This window comes from Osmia lignaria, chromosome 2 (genome assembly GCF_051020975.1).
Source record: "Osmia lignaria lignaria isolate PbOS001 chromosome 2, iyOsmLign1, whole genome shotgun sequence".
NCBI classification, from domain to species: domain Eukaryota; kingdom Metazoa; phylum Arthropoda; class Insecta; order Hymenoptera; family Megachilidae; genus Osmia; species Osmia lignaria.
Window position 1 is genome coordinate 12,846,670 of NC_135033.1, and position 17,630 is coordinate 12,864,299.

Here is a 17,630-nt window from a genome sequence, read left to right on the forward strand (position 1 = left end):
GTCAAGGTTACAGAATTTTTTTTCACTTCCTGAACGCTCTAATTTATGATCAGGTGACGAATCTAGGAAAACAAGTAGATTGTAAAATTAGACAATGAATGATATAGACGAAACTTTTGCACAAATTATATTCATGCGTCACGCTATTTAAAAAAGAAAAAAAAAGGAATTTAGGTCGAAAATTAATACGATTGATAAACAACCTGACTTGTTTATGTTAATTTAACTGGTTTGTTGATTTGTATTCTCTCGTAAATAGATGTGATTTTTATGTTTCTTCAGACATTATATTGTCTCTCTTGCAACAATTTTTTCCGTGCTGACGATTTTATCTTAAAATTATAATTCGAAAACAGAGTATTTTTAGCGCCGAACGTTCCTGAATTAAATGTTAAAATATTAAACATTATGAAAAGTATTGTAATCTTTTAGAGATACGAAGAATAATAAAAAAAACTGATGCATTACAAATTATTAACTTGTTTTTGTTGAACACTTATCTGATAATGGAACAACGTATGCAAAGTATGTAAAAATAGAAAACTACAAGGAAGTATTTATTGATCGACATAATGAAAAATAAAGAGAGCAGAAGAGCATGTGAACGAACCGTGAAGATGCAAATACGTGATTATTATAATGTTTTTTTTTTGTTTTTTTTTTTAATAGTAACGAAGTACATAAGTCCATTTCCAACTATGAATACAAAATAAACGAGTATGAAGATAAATTTAAGGTTAGATTGCAAGAAAACGATAAGAAAAAGAATAAAGTTATCAGACTTGACGAGTAAAGTGTGATAGATTTATGTACTTCACCGTTTTTATACAAATTCAATCGGTCATTGAGAAGAGGGATCATCTACATTTCTTCGGTGCTTCACTTTTTGTTATATTCTCTTTATCTAGAGATCATCTATTTCACATGAAAATGGATCATCTACTTATCGCTAGTTTTTTTGCAGGATAAGTTTAAGTTTAAGAAAAATACCTTTTAGCAAAAATTTTCTTCTTCTTTTTAGAATTATTTAGTAATATATTTTTCGATTAGTTCTTTTTATGTTTGCTCAAAAAGTTAATATCAACCCCAACCCAATTCCTCTTCTCTTTTTTTGTGAATTATTCATTTACACAAAATGTAAGGTGTTGAAATAAATGAAATAAGAATATTACTCCGTTTTTGTGCAATTTTAATAAAACAGAGACTTTAAACTGATAACTAACAGTATCCAAAAGTATGTTACACTTTTAACACTTCATCAATAATCGAAAGACAAATACTGCAGATTCATCGACAGTGTCGAGTGATTTATCATCTGTTATGTCCTGTGATTTGTTTTGCCTGAATTTTGATTTATGAAACAAAAAATAATATTGATCGGTAGGTTGTACATACTTGTCGCGGAAAAGCGGCGTGGTCACAACGTACGGTATTACTGGATAGTGTCCAACCACCCACAGCGTCCAGTACCGCGAAACTCAAAAGTCTTTTTAACAAATGGGGAATTATCGAACGTCAATGGTATATGGCATTCTTCGCAGTCTTTTTATTTATGTGATACCTATGTATAGCTATACATATATGTATGTATTTATGTATGTATGTACATACATTCATTGGCTTTCGAAGCAATAGAGTAAGGTGCACGCGCGTGCGTGTGTGATGCGTGTAAGCATGAGGCGTTCCTAACAGGAAATTATCGAGCATACTGCTCAATGTAGAAATAGATCGGTAATAATAATCAAGACAAAAATTAATTAGCACCCTAATTATCAAGAGGGTCAGCGGTAAGTGAATTTCAAGTTTAATACACTTCAAGTCTAATACGTCTAATACAAGATGAAATTGTTACATGCTAACAACAAGAGCAGGTTCACGATCGTTTCCTTCATCCTTTAAATAACTTATTATATGTTTATTGAATATTTTTCTGTTATTCTTAAAATTTGGAATATCTTAGGACATTCTAAGTGCCTAAATATAAAAGAGGACCTTATCAGTAGCATACGGCACGTTCTGCTGATGAGCATACTCCAATAAAAAGCTTCCTTTTTAATTTTCAAAATTTTTTAAGAAAAACATTAATATGTATAACGATCAGAGGACTTAAAGGCATCGAATGTAATACGTCCAATGAGAAATCGCTCGAATTTCTTTGACAGGTGCATATGTATATACATTCTTGGACAAAAGCTAAAGAATCAAGGAAATCGAAGACGTTCATCGAACCCGGAGGCATTGTTGCGCACGCGAATCGAAGCGTTATTCTCTTTCTCTGTCTCGCTTTATTTCTCTAGTAAATGTGTGTAATGATACATATGTGCAGCAACACGGTGTGCTGAAACACGAGTTGTTCCCCTTCATTCGGCTGTTATCGCACTAAAATAGAGGAAGATTTCGAATAGCGGCAGTTGCGCGTCTTTTCAGCTGAACGTGACACGTCGTGCGTGCTCGTGCGTATTCGTTACTGCGACTCACCGGGTAGGGAGAGGAGGACTCGTCGTGTAAGACCACCCAGCGACGAGCGTCGCGTCGGCCCCCGAAAGACAAGCACGTGGAGTACGGTATCATGGTGACGGCGGCGACAAGAAGGGGGCGTACGATCTGCTCGAACCTTGTCACCAAGGACGTCGTTACTAATCGCCTCCGCCGCGCCGTGACCGCCGTCGTCGACGCGTTTAACCTTCCCGACGATCGCGTTTGACGTTTATCGCCGTTCGAACGCGCACCAGCGAACAAGCGAATGGGTTAGAGAAGCCTACGATGGAAAACAACAAGAGACCGGCTGGCCGAGGGCCACGAGACTCGGACGCAGTCAGGGTAATCGCGACAGCTGATTGGTCGAGCCGAGTACCACTGCCGTCTGCCGACCATTGCGCGCAACCGCGTCCGAGGGATCAATGAGACTCGAAGCGAAGAAGACACTCGCCTAGAAGTACGATCGTATACACAGGTCTGAAAACTCTGCTGGTGGGAGTGATTCACTTAATGAAGAACAAAAGTTTCGTGAATTCTCCGCTAGCCCTACAGCGCTGCAATCAAGGGGGTACATACATACGTAGGTCGTCGGTGCAAACCCCACGCCACAGTAGCGTATATGTTAATTATTATTCCGAATTCTCTGTAACACGACGAGCACAACCATAGAGCCCTCCCTCCGTGGCAGATTTTGGAAGCAAACCTGCTCTCAATAAGGGTACCACCCCCCACCACAAGAATGGATTCCCGGACATGCCTAGAAACGGCCGAACGCTCACGAGCGTGAGCGACGATCACCGAGGACTATGCCTGACGATGAGAATCGGGTCGCGGCGCTATACATATAGTCGATACGTTTCGGCCTGACAATCAACTATTTTCTTTCTCGATGGCTTCTCTTGAGATTACAAAGCGACTGTGTCGTCACTTCTACACTTCCCACGGAATTTATACTCGCATGCGGCAATAATTTATGGACCAATAATATAGTGTCACATAATATAGTATGTACCTGTTTAACGATTGAAATGCTCGATTGATTGGTCGATGAACGTTTAATGAAATCGGTTAATTAAGTTCGACTAGGGATGTCTCTATAATTTCAAACTTTAAATAGATTAAAACGATAATGGGTTATAAAGATTGCAATTCAGCCCATTTGTTTTAATGAAACATCCAAAGCACTTAACATTCCATTATAAGTAATTATCAAGTTGACTGTAGTTAACGTCGTACAAAAATGCATGTAAATACATACAGGTGCCAAGCAGTTCGTCGATTTAAATTTAGCAGTATCGCGTGCATTCGATGCATTTCTGCAGAGTTAATTGATTTGACCTAAAAAGTCATTAATGTTATCTGTAAAATACCAAACTCTTTCTTTTGAATCGCAAAATTTTTAATATTCTTAATCTTTCCCTAGCTTTTTTAAAACAAGGGATGCAGTTTTCAATGTACCAAAAACTGGACCACCCACTGGCAGACGTACTGAACAAACCCAACTCTTTGTATGTACACTTGAAATTAAAGATCCTAAACATTGATTACCTCTTTACATATTTAAGAGTTATATCATAAGTACTTAAGTGTGCATTAATTTCAACGAAATCTTTGCTATAGCAATGATTAAATCAGAGGCACCCAAACCTGACCCTAGTTTATCGAGTGATTCCCCCACCTCATCGTCAGTGTTCGTGCCTCTCGGGTTGCAGCTGTGAAGGGGTACGAACGTCGGTAAGTACGATTTCTTAGGGTAGAGTACTTACCGACCAGTACCAACGTTAACAACTTCACAGAAGAATAAATGAACACGGTGTGAGGTAATCTCTCGGTAGACTGCATTCAGGGGTTTAGACATTTCTGGGTTAGACAATTAAACCCATGTTTGGTACAAACAGAGGGTGTGTGTATCCTACTTGCAAATCTAATTTCCTCTTTATATTACAAATCAATGCAAGAACGCATACGGCGCTTTGAATGACGTACTCTGCGTTACGTCACCGATAAACAATGACATATATGTAATTCAGAAAATGTTAAAACGAAGATCGACGACCAAATAACGAACGAGACAAATGAAATAAAACGGAAGACATAAAACCTTGATATATACGAGAAAGAAGGGAGGGTAAAAGCCTAAAAAGAGGATACGAAAGAAAGAGGGGAAGGGTAATAAAGGGAGAACAGAATTATGTCGAGGGTTAGGGAAGACGAGAGAAAAAGAAAGAATGAATTTCATCATTTAATTTTAGCACGATCGCGTGCAGTCGATGGCTGCCGCAGGGGCATGCCATGACCCAGGGAATTGCTTGCAATATCGATCTCAACTTCACGCACCTGAAGCGTACCTTCTCTCCAACGTGAAAGGAGGCTCATCGCCGTTCCCATTATTCCAGCCCCTCTTACCCTCTATTTCACTCTACCACCTCGTCGATGATCAACCTTTTCTCCTTAATAAGGATCGTACATTGTTCATAAAAAGGACTTTGTCGGAATGAGCAATTCTATACTGTGATCATGAAACTCGAAGTTGTCATTGGATACTATCTCATTTATAGTAGTCATTAAGCTTGAGAGCTAGTCCTGCTCAAAGCATCCCTAAGTGGGAAATTCCATATAATGACATAAAAGTGTCCTTAAGGTTTGTATTAGGTCATTACAATGATTCTTGGGGAATCTTAAATAAAAATTAAAAGTAGGGTGTTAAAAATAAGGAAATTTTGAAAAATTCCTTTATAGCATGGTTCTACGCGTTCTAAGGAACCAAACGTGTACATACATAGTAGGATTAGTATAGAATTTTATACTATACTAGTATAGGATCCATCAGTAGGAGGATTAATATAAGAACAAACTAATATAAGTGAGCAAACTACTTAGTGAGGATAGTGGCTTTCAATTTTACAAGTATAACTATAACTTCCATTTTACAAGTTATTTAAAAAAGAGACATGAAATCCCTAGTTTCAAATAAGAAATATAACAATATGAAAATTAATCCCATCTCTACGAGCATACATCTACTCGTGGATCACTATGCTCACATAAAATTTAAAAAAAAATTTATTTCTTTGACTTACCGAACTGGTGAGTAGCTGAAAGGTAGATGGAAAGAAGGCACCATGATGATCCCCTTAGTAAGTTGATGTTCATTGTTGAAATATCAACGTTGGTTGACCATTCTGTAATTAATAAAACAGTAACATTTCTACCATATTGCATTTACTGTAATAATATAGTGCAACTATTCATAATAATAATAAAACTTACGTATATTTTGGCGAAGATTCATTTAACAGCTGCATATTGCATTTCTGCTATTTTTTGTTTTATTCGAATGTAATCCTGTAACAAAAAAGAACATATTTTTTCAAATACATGCTTCAGTAATACATCATTTGCACCCAATCAATCAATATCTGTAAAAATCTGCATTTTCTTGGAACAAAAATTTTGGAATAATTTTTTTGAATTATTCGATATTAATTAAATTTAAATGCTTATAGTATTATTAGACATGTTAATCATCGTGTGAAAATTGATTTGAATTCGACTAACGAAAGCTTGTACGATGGCTAAAATAGGTAGGATGTTTGAATTTCCCGCTAAAATGTTTTGAAGATTATAGACGCCATATTGAAAAAAAATCAGGATCTTTTTTTCTCCATTCAAAGTACTGAATTACAGGAAATAAATTAAAAAAAAATATATATATATATAATGTTATTTAAGAAATTATCGATACAAAAGTAACATAAATGAGAAAAATATTATTCTAATTCGTATCTATATCGGCAGAATAGTCAATAACATGGAAATTAACTTTTACAGTTTAAAACAATAAATTATAAGAAAAAGTACCAAAAACATAAAAGGGTTCAATAATCTTGAAGTAAATATCGATATAAACGGAAAATAAGTAAGGTAGTGTAGTTTCAAGTACAATTTGGATTTTTGTCAAGAGTCAAAAAGTTTAACTCACGCATTTCTGAAGACAACGTCGAATTGATGTCAGAAACTATGAATCTGGTCTTCTCTTTACAATTCTTTCTTGTTTTTCTGTATTTCTGACACCTGAAATACAATTTAATACAATATCTTAATACGATTTAATTTTATTTGAAATTGAATTACCAATCAAACAATGAGGTATAGGCGGTGTTCGGTTGAGACTGAAGAATATTCCTTCCGACGAACCGACGAACTATCTTATTGTAACTTACTTCAGGGCAAAATGTGCGTCCAAGGCTGTTTCATTATATGTTAGTAGTGATGTGGAACTTTTCAATAGGGGAAATATGACGAAAGAAAATTTGTTTATTAATATATTATTTTTAATTATTGCAATAATATTTAGTGCAATATCACAATGTTCGTCTGCTTTATCAGATAAACGATTATGTTATAACCCCGATTGTTCTGGTAATTGAAGCCATACTTTATCTCCAATATGTATCTAATATAAAACGTATTTTTTAATTTAATCACCTTAAACTATTTTTCAATATTTTTTATCTAGAGCCTGTTTCGTTGGCTAGAACAACAATTAAATATATTCCAAATGAGCCAGGTTTATTAAAATTTGACGTTAGTGTAAAAGTCACAGTTTATAGTAAAGAAGCAGGCAACAGAACTGACTTATGGGGTGTTGAGGTATTTTATTTACCGCTATATAAATAAATAAATAAATAAATTGATACAGATTACATTTATTTTTATTTAAAATATTATGATTCTAAACGTGTAACTCTCAAAGGTTTTCATTCATTTTAGATAAATGGAAAACATGGATATGTACCAAAACGTTTTCTAAAAGAATATAAAGTTATACATAAGGATTTGCAGTATGAAGTGCCTATTAATCAGTTGGCTAATAATAATTTAGTATCTAAGGAGAAGCTTCAGCCTAAGAAAGATAATAATAAATCTGTATTTGATACAAAAGATATTGAAGCTTCAAGTAGTAGACCTGATAATTTGGATCTTAAATCCACAGAAGAACTGCCACAGAATGTGACTCCTCCCTATGCAGTTATAGATGGGACTACAGTCCATTTAGATCCTATGGTGCATGATGAACCTTCTGTGCGACCAGCTTCTGCAACAGGAGTTGTAGAAGCAACAATAGTGCCAAATAAACAAGATGCAGTTGATAGTTTAGAAGTAAATTTCAATAAAGAGAGAAATGAATCAGATATTTTTACAAAAGATGCAAAGTTGCCACAAAAACTTTTGAACGATGAATTAAAAGTAAAAGAACAAAGTACTTCTGATAACCTTAATATTAAGGATTTTATAACAAGCTCAGAAGAAATATTTAATTTACCAGATAACATTGGAGTTGCACATATTCCATCAGTAGAAGCAACTGAAAATCTTAAAACTAAAGTAGAAAATGAAGTAGAAAATTTACAAAATAGCTTACCTTCTACTGTGAAAGATGCATCTATCTTGGACAGTAACACTGATATCAACATTTCTCAAACACCTACATTTGATGACATTAAAGAGGAATTAAAAGATAAAGCTGAAACAGCAATTGAGGTAGATAGAAAAGATAATGTTGATACAAATGAAACAATTGCCAGTAATGTACATGTACAGAATACAGAAAATATCGCGCTCGAAGGAAGAGATCTCCAAACTTCAGAAAATGTTACACTCTTAGAAAGTGATCAAAATGAATTAAAAGTAGAAATTAAAAATACTGAAGATTTAAGTAATGTATCTTCTTTAACACTAGAAACAAATGTTACAAGTGCAACAGAAAGAACATTACTTACTGAAAATGGTAAAGATTCCGTGAAAAATGCCACCGACATCGATAAAATAGATGCTAAATTATTAGAAAATGATAAAGAATCAAAAATAGAACAAAGTCAATTAAAAGAAGAAAGCCGTAAAATCGAGGACTCAAATGAACATAGCAATGAACATGTTGCACCTTTTTTCTTAGAATCAGTTGTAAAAAGTACTGTGGAATTATTCTCTGATGTTAATAAAGATGAGATTAAAGAAGAAGAAGAAGAAAATACTAAACCTGTTGAAACATTATCTAATATTGAAAATACTAAAGCTGAAGTAACTCCTGAAGCAGCAACAGTCCCATTTAAATCTGAATCTCAGGATTCTGATCTTAACTTTAAAGAAGATACTAATGCTACCACTATTACTAACGAAGAAAATGATCAAGAATTGAACAAAAAGCAAAATACATCATATGAAACTCATCATGATATGAAAGAAATAAATGAAATAATAAATAAAATAACAAAAGTAGATGATAATTTGAAAGATGTTACAAATGCAAGTAATTATTCTGTGGAAACAGCTCAGCTGTTAAATGAAATACCTGAGACTAAACCAAATCTGGAGTTATCAGAACAACTACTGTATCCTGCAGAGAAAGATGTAATTTCAGAAAATGTGATGAACATTAATCAATTTCATAACAGAAATTTATTAGATGTTGAAACAGATAAACAATTTGAGATTGGTAGGTAGTTAAATTGAAAATAACTTCAACTTAATATTGTGTGTAATAAAATGTTCATTGAATTTCAAGTGTAACCTTATTTTATGATTATATTAAATAGAGAATGAAGCAAAAAGTGAAATTGACAATACAAAGGATAATACTTTAGTAGAAGATAAAAATGACAAAATCGTACACAATGAAATTCCACATGAAAGTTTAAGTACTGTAGACACCCCATTTGTAATTGAATCAATATCAGAAAATATACATGAAATTCAAGGTGTAGTATGCAAGTTATTTAATTTTGTACGTTAAAATATGAGTAACATTTTTAATGAAGAAACAATACTTTCTTTTTTTTCAATACTAATATTAGACATTGTAAAAGTTCCCACTCCTGACGTTTGCACAGCCGATAACGATGCATGTCCTCCTGAAGATAACATTCAAAATGATTACGCAAATGTAAGTGTTAATATATGATGAAAATATTAGACGCGTTATTGTAATTTATCAGTATCAGTAATAATTAAGATCATTATTCCAGGAAAAAGAAACGTTTGAAATTAATGGAAATGTTATAATAGAAGGAATCAAGGTAGAACCCAGCTATTGGTTAACTTTAATGTATCTAAGTGTAACTGCTACAGCGACACTTATATTCTCCCTGGGATATTATTACATTGAGGTATTAAGCAAATACTATTTAATAATATTTACTTCTACTAAAATGAAATAAATAAATAGAATAAAAGACATAAACAAATAGAATGGAACTTTATTCGTCTTGTATTTTTATAGAATATGAGAAGAGATAGACAGTTAATAGCTAAAGTTAATAAACTTGAAAAAGATTTACTTGTTGCAACAAAGGAATGTACAATGCTAAATGATGAATTGAAAACGATGAAGGAAGAGGTAATAAACTTATTCATATGCATATATGTTTATAACATATTAAACTTGTATTAAATATATTTTAGTTAACACATACTAAAAATGATGAGCATAATTTAAGAGAAAAGGTACATTCTTTATGGAACGATTTAGAGGCTTCAGAGGTAAAATATTAAAATTTATATGTTCGTATGTAATACATTTTAAAAAGCAGCCATATTTATTTATAATATAATATTTTTCGCAGAAAGCAAAAGCAGGACTGGAAGATCAAATTGTTATTTTGGAGAAAGATTTGGAAAGTGCTACTGAAGCTGGATTAGAATTAGAACGAATGTTACGAGAAGTGCTTTCGTCAAATAACGAAGTTAATCCGTTAGCCCAATCGGTTGAAGATTTGCAAGCAAGGTTAAATGCTCAGCAAGCTGCAAATGAGTCTTTAACGAATGCTCTTAATCTTAAAAATCAAGAGGTATGCATATATTTATAAATAATACTAAAGTTTTGTATTCCAATATATTTTTTTTCTTACGTCAAAGACAAAAATACGTCTTTAATTGAGTTTATTTTACGTATTTATCGCAGCTTGAGTTTGATAAACTCGAGGTTCGTAATTATAAGCATTTCATGCTTACAACATTTTAAATATGTTTTTGTAAATTATGTATTATTGTGCGTATATGTATCTTAGTTAATGCCAAATGTTTTCCAGAATGAGTCCTTATCAAGAAAGCTCGCCTCTCTTAAAAAAGAATATGAAGAGGTTGAAGTTGAGCTCGCTCGGTTTACAGAAAATTTGAAACTTGAAAAGGAAAGTAAGAATAGCCTTGAACAAACACTGATTGATAAGGTAGAGCAATTAGAAATGCAAATCAAGGAAGTATGTATACAATTAATATGTAACTGATTGTATTATAAGAGGAACGTCATTACCTTTTATGTATACTTATTTACAGATTTCTACTGAAAAAACAACCTTACAGAAAAAATTGAAAGGTAAAGAAGTAGAAACGAAAGACCTACTGGAAGTTATTAATCGATTGAATTCCAATAACTTGGATTTGGATAAGTTGTACGATGTATCCCATATTAAAGCAGAGGCAACAGCTTTATTAGAAGATAGAAATGAATTAAAAGTACGATTAGTTGAAGTTGAAGGAGCACACCACTTGTTGGAAGGTATATTTAGCAATATTATTTACATTAATAATTTCATAATATTAAACACATATTTCTTTTAAATTTACAGAACATATGAAAGTTGTTAAAGAAGAGATAACTACCTTGAGTGAACAATGCAAGATAGCGGAAAAAGAGAAGAAAGATGCAGAAACGCGACTTGAAGTACTAACAAAGTTTTTTGAAGAAAAAGAAGCCCAAAGGCAAAAGTATGATAAGTCTAATTCAAATGGTATAAATGAACTAATGTGATTTAACAAATAATTGTTGTTTCTACATCATTATAGGGAAGAAGCTATTTGGTTACAACAGCAAGGTGAAGTTGTATCCACTGTAGAAAGAATACAAACAATGCAAAATGAAATACAAAATTATAAGTAAGTATTAATGTTATTATCTAAAATATTTTTGTAATGTAATGATTTCTTATATGATGGCTATAACTGATAACCATGTGTATAATTATTTCGTAGACAACAAATGGAAATGTTAAAACGAGAAATACTGGATCAGGAAAGGGAATACAAAAATCAGATTTCTGTTCTTGAAACGAAAGCACACGAACAATGGGTATGAAATTAGAATATATGTATATACTGTTTTTAATTACCACTTCAAATGTCATTAATTTTTTGAATAAATAATTTCTTTAGGTCATAGCTCGACAAGTTGAACGTCGCTTAGAAGAGTCCAGAGTTGAAGCAGGTCAATTGCGTAATCGACTTACATTAATAGAAAAGAATATTAATGATGCAGATTCAGAAGCAAAATTACATCGTAAGTACTTATTACATAAGTATTTCTTGTTTGAATGCATTTCATTTTATAGTCATTGAGGCCTTATTTTACCATTGTCGCTGTTTGGAGTAGCCATTATTGTTTCATTTCCAGTAAATTTAAAGTATAAACTAAGTATTTTTAGCCTTTTACATTATTGTATTAAATTTTATGAGACATTATTATTTTCTTATTATAATAATAGTAGAAATTATAATGTAGAAATCTATTAATTCATAATGAAGGTTATCAAAGATATTTAGGTCCATCCACTGTTGGTACACATTTAAAATTAAAAATAACACTATGGGAGTATATAAAATGTATTTTCTTAACTTGATTTTCAAACAGGACTGGAAGCAAATGGAGAGACAACAACGTCACCTCCATTATTCATAGGAGCAGAATCATCCAGTTCTCCTATAATGTTTTCTGGTTCTTCAAATGTTCCTCCTCCACCGCCGCCTTCTTATCTGCATTCACTTTTTCCACCATATTTACCGCCCCCGTTACCAAATACATCCGGAGTACCGCCCTATGAAGTTAGCCAGCGACCAGCGCCCTTGGGCGGTCGGTTATCTTCACCTCCACCTATGCCTCTACATCCTTCTGCTTCCAACAGGTACGACAATGCAGGTTCTCCACCACCACCTATGTCTCCACATCTACTTCCACCTTTTAATCATAGATCACCACCACCACCTCCATTTGGTAGCGATATTCACCCACCTCTACCACCCCCTCCTGATTCGATATTGCCTCCACCCCGTGGAACGCCGCGTTCGTGGGGGGACGAATCACTGCCACATCCACGCAATTCTGGTTTTCACCCACCACGAGAGCGAATACGAAATCACAAAGGTTTGTGTATAAAATGACAAGCGACAGCAAGACATTGGCACCACCCGTTAAAATGATCGATTTCACTGCTACCAAATGTTTTTCTTCTTTTTTTTACATCACCATTATTTTCTATTCTTTTTTTGTTGTTATGCATGCAAGGACGCAAGCGATTCTCTAAAGTGAGACAATTTTGGAGTACTATGGAGGGAAATAATTGCAAATAAATGCAATACAACAGGTTGACTAAGTCGAGTTTGATTTTGTTTTGCTATTAATACAAAAGATGCTATTTTGTTTAGTTTGGTGCTTTCATATGTGTATAAAGTATTGAAATTAAATGAAGGATCATTAACAAGTCATTTGAAAAGCACAAATTTTTTAAAATTTAAATTACGTTTATATTGGAAAGTGAAATGAATATTGATTGAACTGACATTTGATTTCGATATTTTAACAGTAACGTGTATTTAAATTTCTTAACGCATAATTTGCATACTATACATTTTTATGGTATTAATACCCTAGAATTCCGATAATGCGGCATGATTGGGACTTTGGCAGTGTCGTGATGTATTCGCAATGCGATGAAAATAAGGAAAATAATTTAAAAAACGCTCGTGCTTAATACGATTCATCGAATGCTGCAGTATCAGAACTCTACTGTAAATAGAAATAATTATAAAGCACAACATGTTATTTACAGTTAATTATCGTTTCAGGTTCCTTACATTCTTCTGGAGAGTCTTTGGACAAGACACATCATAATAGTAAAGTTTAAATCTTTTATTTTATTATGAAACATCTTCACGCATACATCATTTTTAGCAAGGAAATACTCATAAAAAAAAAAGAAAAAAAAAACTTTAGAAACCAGTAACAGTGACGGATAATATGTTTTACTTTCTAATAGAAAGTCAGTAATACAATTTTGATATAGTACTTTAAAAATGTGATAAGTACATACTTAGTTTGCTGCTAGGAATGTATCTGGTAAATGTCGTCACTGTTACACTAAAAACCAGAAAAACAAATTGTACATACATATACATTTGATTATTTATAGGTTTATTGACACACATATAGAATAGCTTGTAAAAAATGTTTCTTTATGTAATTATATATAATTCTTTGTTCAAGTCCGAAACTTATATGTATTCGTAAATAATCAAATCGGGAAATCAATTGTAATACGAATTTAGGTTAAATGCAATTGTTATATAAGGTTTTAAAAAATTGAAATAAATCATAATTTATTATTATGTTATATAATTCATTACCACGTATCCTTATAAATACATATATTCATTAAAAATTACTAAACATTGAAAATTATACATTTATTACCCATAGTATCCTTTTTACAGTTTACAATCAACAATGTAGCTTTAATCTACACTGATGTAGTTTTTAATTATTAATACTTACAGTATTCACAATTCAACAAAGAGGTCGAGGAATGCAATTGAATATACTATTCTATAGCTAGTGAGTCATAGTTTTATAAAAATTCGCCTCGTTCTTTGATCAATTTATATCGCAAATGGATATGAATGGTCAACTACAAAACTGAATGAAGAAATATGTATAATAATAATAATAATAATCATAGTAATATAATTGTTTTATGCCAAAAACACTACAAAAAATATAAAGAAAAATATAAGAACTGCAAATATTTTTATCATTAGCCATCTGTTATTTGTTACAGATTGAAAATATTTTAAAATTTCTGCATGTGCTGCTTCCACGTTTAATTCTGTATCTTCTATATTACTATCTATCCTGAAATTTGATTACATTTTTATAATAAATGTTATATATTTTATATTGATATAATATGAAATTTATAATTATCAAAATATTGCTACCTTTCCACCATCTCCTCTTGTTCTTTAACCATGTGCGCTAATTGTTGAAAAATTCCACCAAGTTCAACTATGGTGGATTCTATGCTTTGCATTGTTTCTGCCCTTGACTGGGCATATGCCATCTAATAAATTTATATACTGTTATCAAAATGGACTTAGTTTAATGTTATTTTTCAATATATCAAATAGCTTACAGAGTCATCTTGAATTGCTTGCTGTAATGTTAACTGTCCCATTGCTGGTTCCAAATCTATAACTGTAGATGAGGGAGAATCTTGTTCTTGAAGCAATAATGAACCTTGTTTCCCAGCAACACTTGGAGGTAACATTGTAGATACAGAACCTTGAGTAAATTGTTGCCTTCTAGTTTGCTCTTCTCTCATATTCTGTATATTTTAACAGAAATGTTATTTTTTATTGCATCATATAATCTTATTCTTACATACCTCTGATCGAACTTCTAATACACTTTTAAAATGATTTGACATGTTTGCTAGCTTTGATTGTAAGGTCATTACAATAGAAGATGAGTGTGAATTCATATGATGACTTTGAAATGCACCATATCCATCCCGCTGCTTTTTTCCAAGTTCTTGTAATTTTCCTATCTGATGATTTAAACTTTTTAAGTCTGTTTTTATGATATTTGTTAACTCATCAATTTCCATTTGTCTGTCATTAAATATAGATTTCCTTTTTGCCACTAAAATAATTAATAAACATATAATTTTTCTTTATAATTACCAAAATTAAAATATTCCCAGTAATTTAAGAAAATATTTAGATAAAAGACTGCTAATTTGTAATGAATTAATTATATTATATAATTTGTATTCAAATATTGCAATATATTCAAACATTTTGATTGCTGCATATGTTTAACACTTATGCATTTAATATAAGATGATGTTAAGTGTTTATTGCGGTCTTACATAGAGCAAGCTTTTCTAACTTAGTGTACGTGCTCGCTATATTTTTTCCAATACTTTTAGCTATCATCATAAAATTTGAATAGCTTTGTAATTGACGTGCTCGACGAGGATTTTGCAGAACCGCTGCTCGTGTCACGGTCCTGCTTTGCATCGTCCGGATGGCATTAACGAATTCATTGGTCCTGTCGCGCGACGTCATTGTCGCTGCTACGATATCTGCTTTCTTCTTTTCGTTTTTAGTTAAATCGCACCGTTCACTTTCATGATTATACTGCTGACTTATGGTATTGCCCTGCCAGGGACTCTTTGAGGTTGTGATCACGAAACCATGGTCTACCTCGGAGCTAACGTGTCGTCTACGTGCTGGCATTGCATTCTCACAATAAGTTTGTCTACGTATTCACGTTTTTATAGATTTAAAGATATAATACCTAATCATCTAACTTAAATGCTATTTAATAAATGTACCAACAGATTGAAAAAGACACGTCCACATGACAGCTATAGTCTACCCATTCTACCTATACCCTGTGTGATGATTGTTATTCGTTTCCTTGAGCCATGTCAAATACCAAGTTCTGCATTTGCTAAAGTGAAATAGAACTATGCAAATAACGACTTTTCACGTATGTCAGCCCTGAACGGTTTTACCTTAAAAAATTACTAAAAAGTTTCGGCTCACATCATGACTGAAATAAAATTGCTAATTACAAAAGAAGTAATTTGTCACAAACATTAAAAATAGACTCACAATCAATCACAAACGATTTACAAACGAAATACACTGAGAAAAATTAAAAATAATCATATTTTATTATTCCTTCCGGCCCCTCCCCAGGGGGGCTGAAGGTGTGTCTCTGAAGATTTCCACCACGTTAAAAAACAAAAAAAGAAAAGGGTATTTAAGGGTTACAGGAATGTAAGGAATGCTGGGATGGCAGGAATGCTGGGATGGAAGGAATGCAGGGATGTAAGGGATACTGAGATGGCCTTGGCCTATAATGAGGGATAAAATTATATAAATAACTGGAAAAAGTAAAATAAATACGGTCCTCGGCTGAGACCCAGAAGAGGGATATAATCATGAATGTTATTTCCCTTTGATGAGCTTATTTAATAAGCAAAAAGAAAATAAATGAAGTAAATTAAATAAACCCTGAAAAAAATTATACTGATTGTGCCCTCTTCATACGGACCTGATATTATCCTGGGGTGTTAGGGACCCCGGTGCGCCAATGACGCCCTCTGCGTACCGACCTGATATCATATTGGGGTATTGAGTACCCCTAAACGCGGGTGACCATCTTTGCATACCAATAATATAGGATCCGGGGTGCCAGGGACCCCGAAGCACCAGTGACCATGCATGGTATCATCTTGGGGTGTCAGGAACCCCAAGCACCGGTGACACTATTTGCATATCGACATTTTGGCATCCGGGGTGTCAGGGACCCCGAAGCACTGATGACACTCTTTGCTTACCGACACTACGGCATTCGGGGTATCTGAGACCCCGAGGTATGTACCAGTGAAGGCTGTATACCGACATATCATCTGGGGTGTCAGGAACCCCGAAGCACAGGTGACACTGCATACCGACATTTTGGCATCCGGGGTGTTAGGGACCCCGAAGCAACTAGCGAAATATAAGACCTAAAAACGAACAAATCGTGAAACTCACTTGTTCGGAATAGTGATGGGTACGACCGGTTCTAGCGAAATATAAGACCTAAAAACGAACAAATCATGAAACTTACTTGTTCGGATTAGTGATGGGTACGACCGGATCTAGCGAAATATAAGACCTAAAAACGAACAAATCGTGAAACTCACTTGTTCGAGGTAGTGATGGGTACGACTGAATCTAGCGAAATATAAGACCTAGAAACGAACAAATCGTGAAACTCACTTGTTCGGGATAGTGATGGGTACGACCTGATTCGAACCTGGGGTGTCTCGGACCCCGAAGCACCAGTAACACTATTTGCATACACCTACATGAAGCTAGCCAGAAGGAATAATAAAATATGATTATATTTACGGAGTTTGAATTTAATAGATTCACTGGTTTATATGCTAGCTGTTGAACTTTTATCAAGAACCAACTTTTATGAAATTAATTAAAATGTGTTCTTTAGGAAGGGGAAGAAATTACCCTATTATGCCAACTATATTTAT

General features: G+C 33.3%; 3 protein-coding genes across 4 annotated transcripts in view; 1 reads left to right on the forward strand and 2 right to left on the reverse strand.

Moving 5' to 3' along the window:
• LOC117608685 (uncharacterized) overlaps positions 1-2,723 on the reverse strand; it is a 44,962-nt gene extending 42,239 nt beyond the window's left edge. The window contains exon 1 of one of the 2 annotated variants that reach the window (XM_034334160.2): positions 2,479-2,723. In XM_034334160.2, coding sequence (XP_034190051.2) covers positions 2,479-2,571 — 93 coding nt within the window. In that variant the 5' untranslated portion in view covers positions 2,572-2,723. The remainder of the gene's footprint in view (positions 1-2,478) is intronic. The other variant, XM_034334158.2, reaches the window with a different exon arrangement.
• A 3,970-nt stretch (positions 2,724-6,693) lies between these two features.
• On the forward strand, positions 6,694-13,862 carry Tango1 (transport and golgi organization 1). The gene is made up of 17 exons (XM_034334154.2): positions 6,694-6,900; positions 6,998-7,131; positions 7,252-8,974; positions 9,075-9,236; positions 9,333-9,421; positions 9,504-9,644; positions 9,758-9,874; positions 9,940-10,017; positions 10,101-10,325; positions 10,566-10,733; positions 10,810-11,032; positions 11,103-11,241; positions 11,320-11,409; positions 11,506-11,602; positions 11,686-11,809; positions 12,161-12,670; positions 13,372-13,862. Exons 1-17 carry the CDS (start codon positions 6,777-6,779, stop codon positions 13,428-13,430), a joined length of 4,203 nt encoding a protein of 1,400 aa, XP_034190045.2. The 5' UTR covers positions 6,694-6,776; the 3' UTR covers positions 13,431-13,862.
• A 127-nt stretch (positions 13,863-13,989) lies between these two features.
• On the reverse strand, positions 13,990-16,377 carry Syx5 (syntaxin 5). Its single transcript, XM_034334168.2, has 6 exons — positions 16,204-16,377; positions 15,453-16,141; positions 14,967-15,223; positions 14,715-14,906; positions 14,521-14,642; positions 13,990-14,434 (listed from the first exon to the last, which is right to left on the reverse strand). Exons 2-6 carry the CDS (start codon positions 15,820-15,822, stop codon positions 14,275-14,277), a joined length of 1,101 nt encoding a protein of 366 aa, XP_034190059.1. The 5' UTR covers positions 15,823-16,141; positions 16,204-16,377; the 3' UTR covers positions 13,990-14,274.
• Between the last annotated feature and the right edge of the window lie 1,253 nt (positions 16,378-17,630).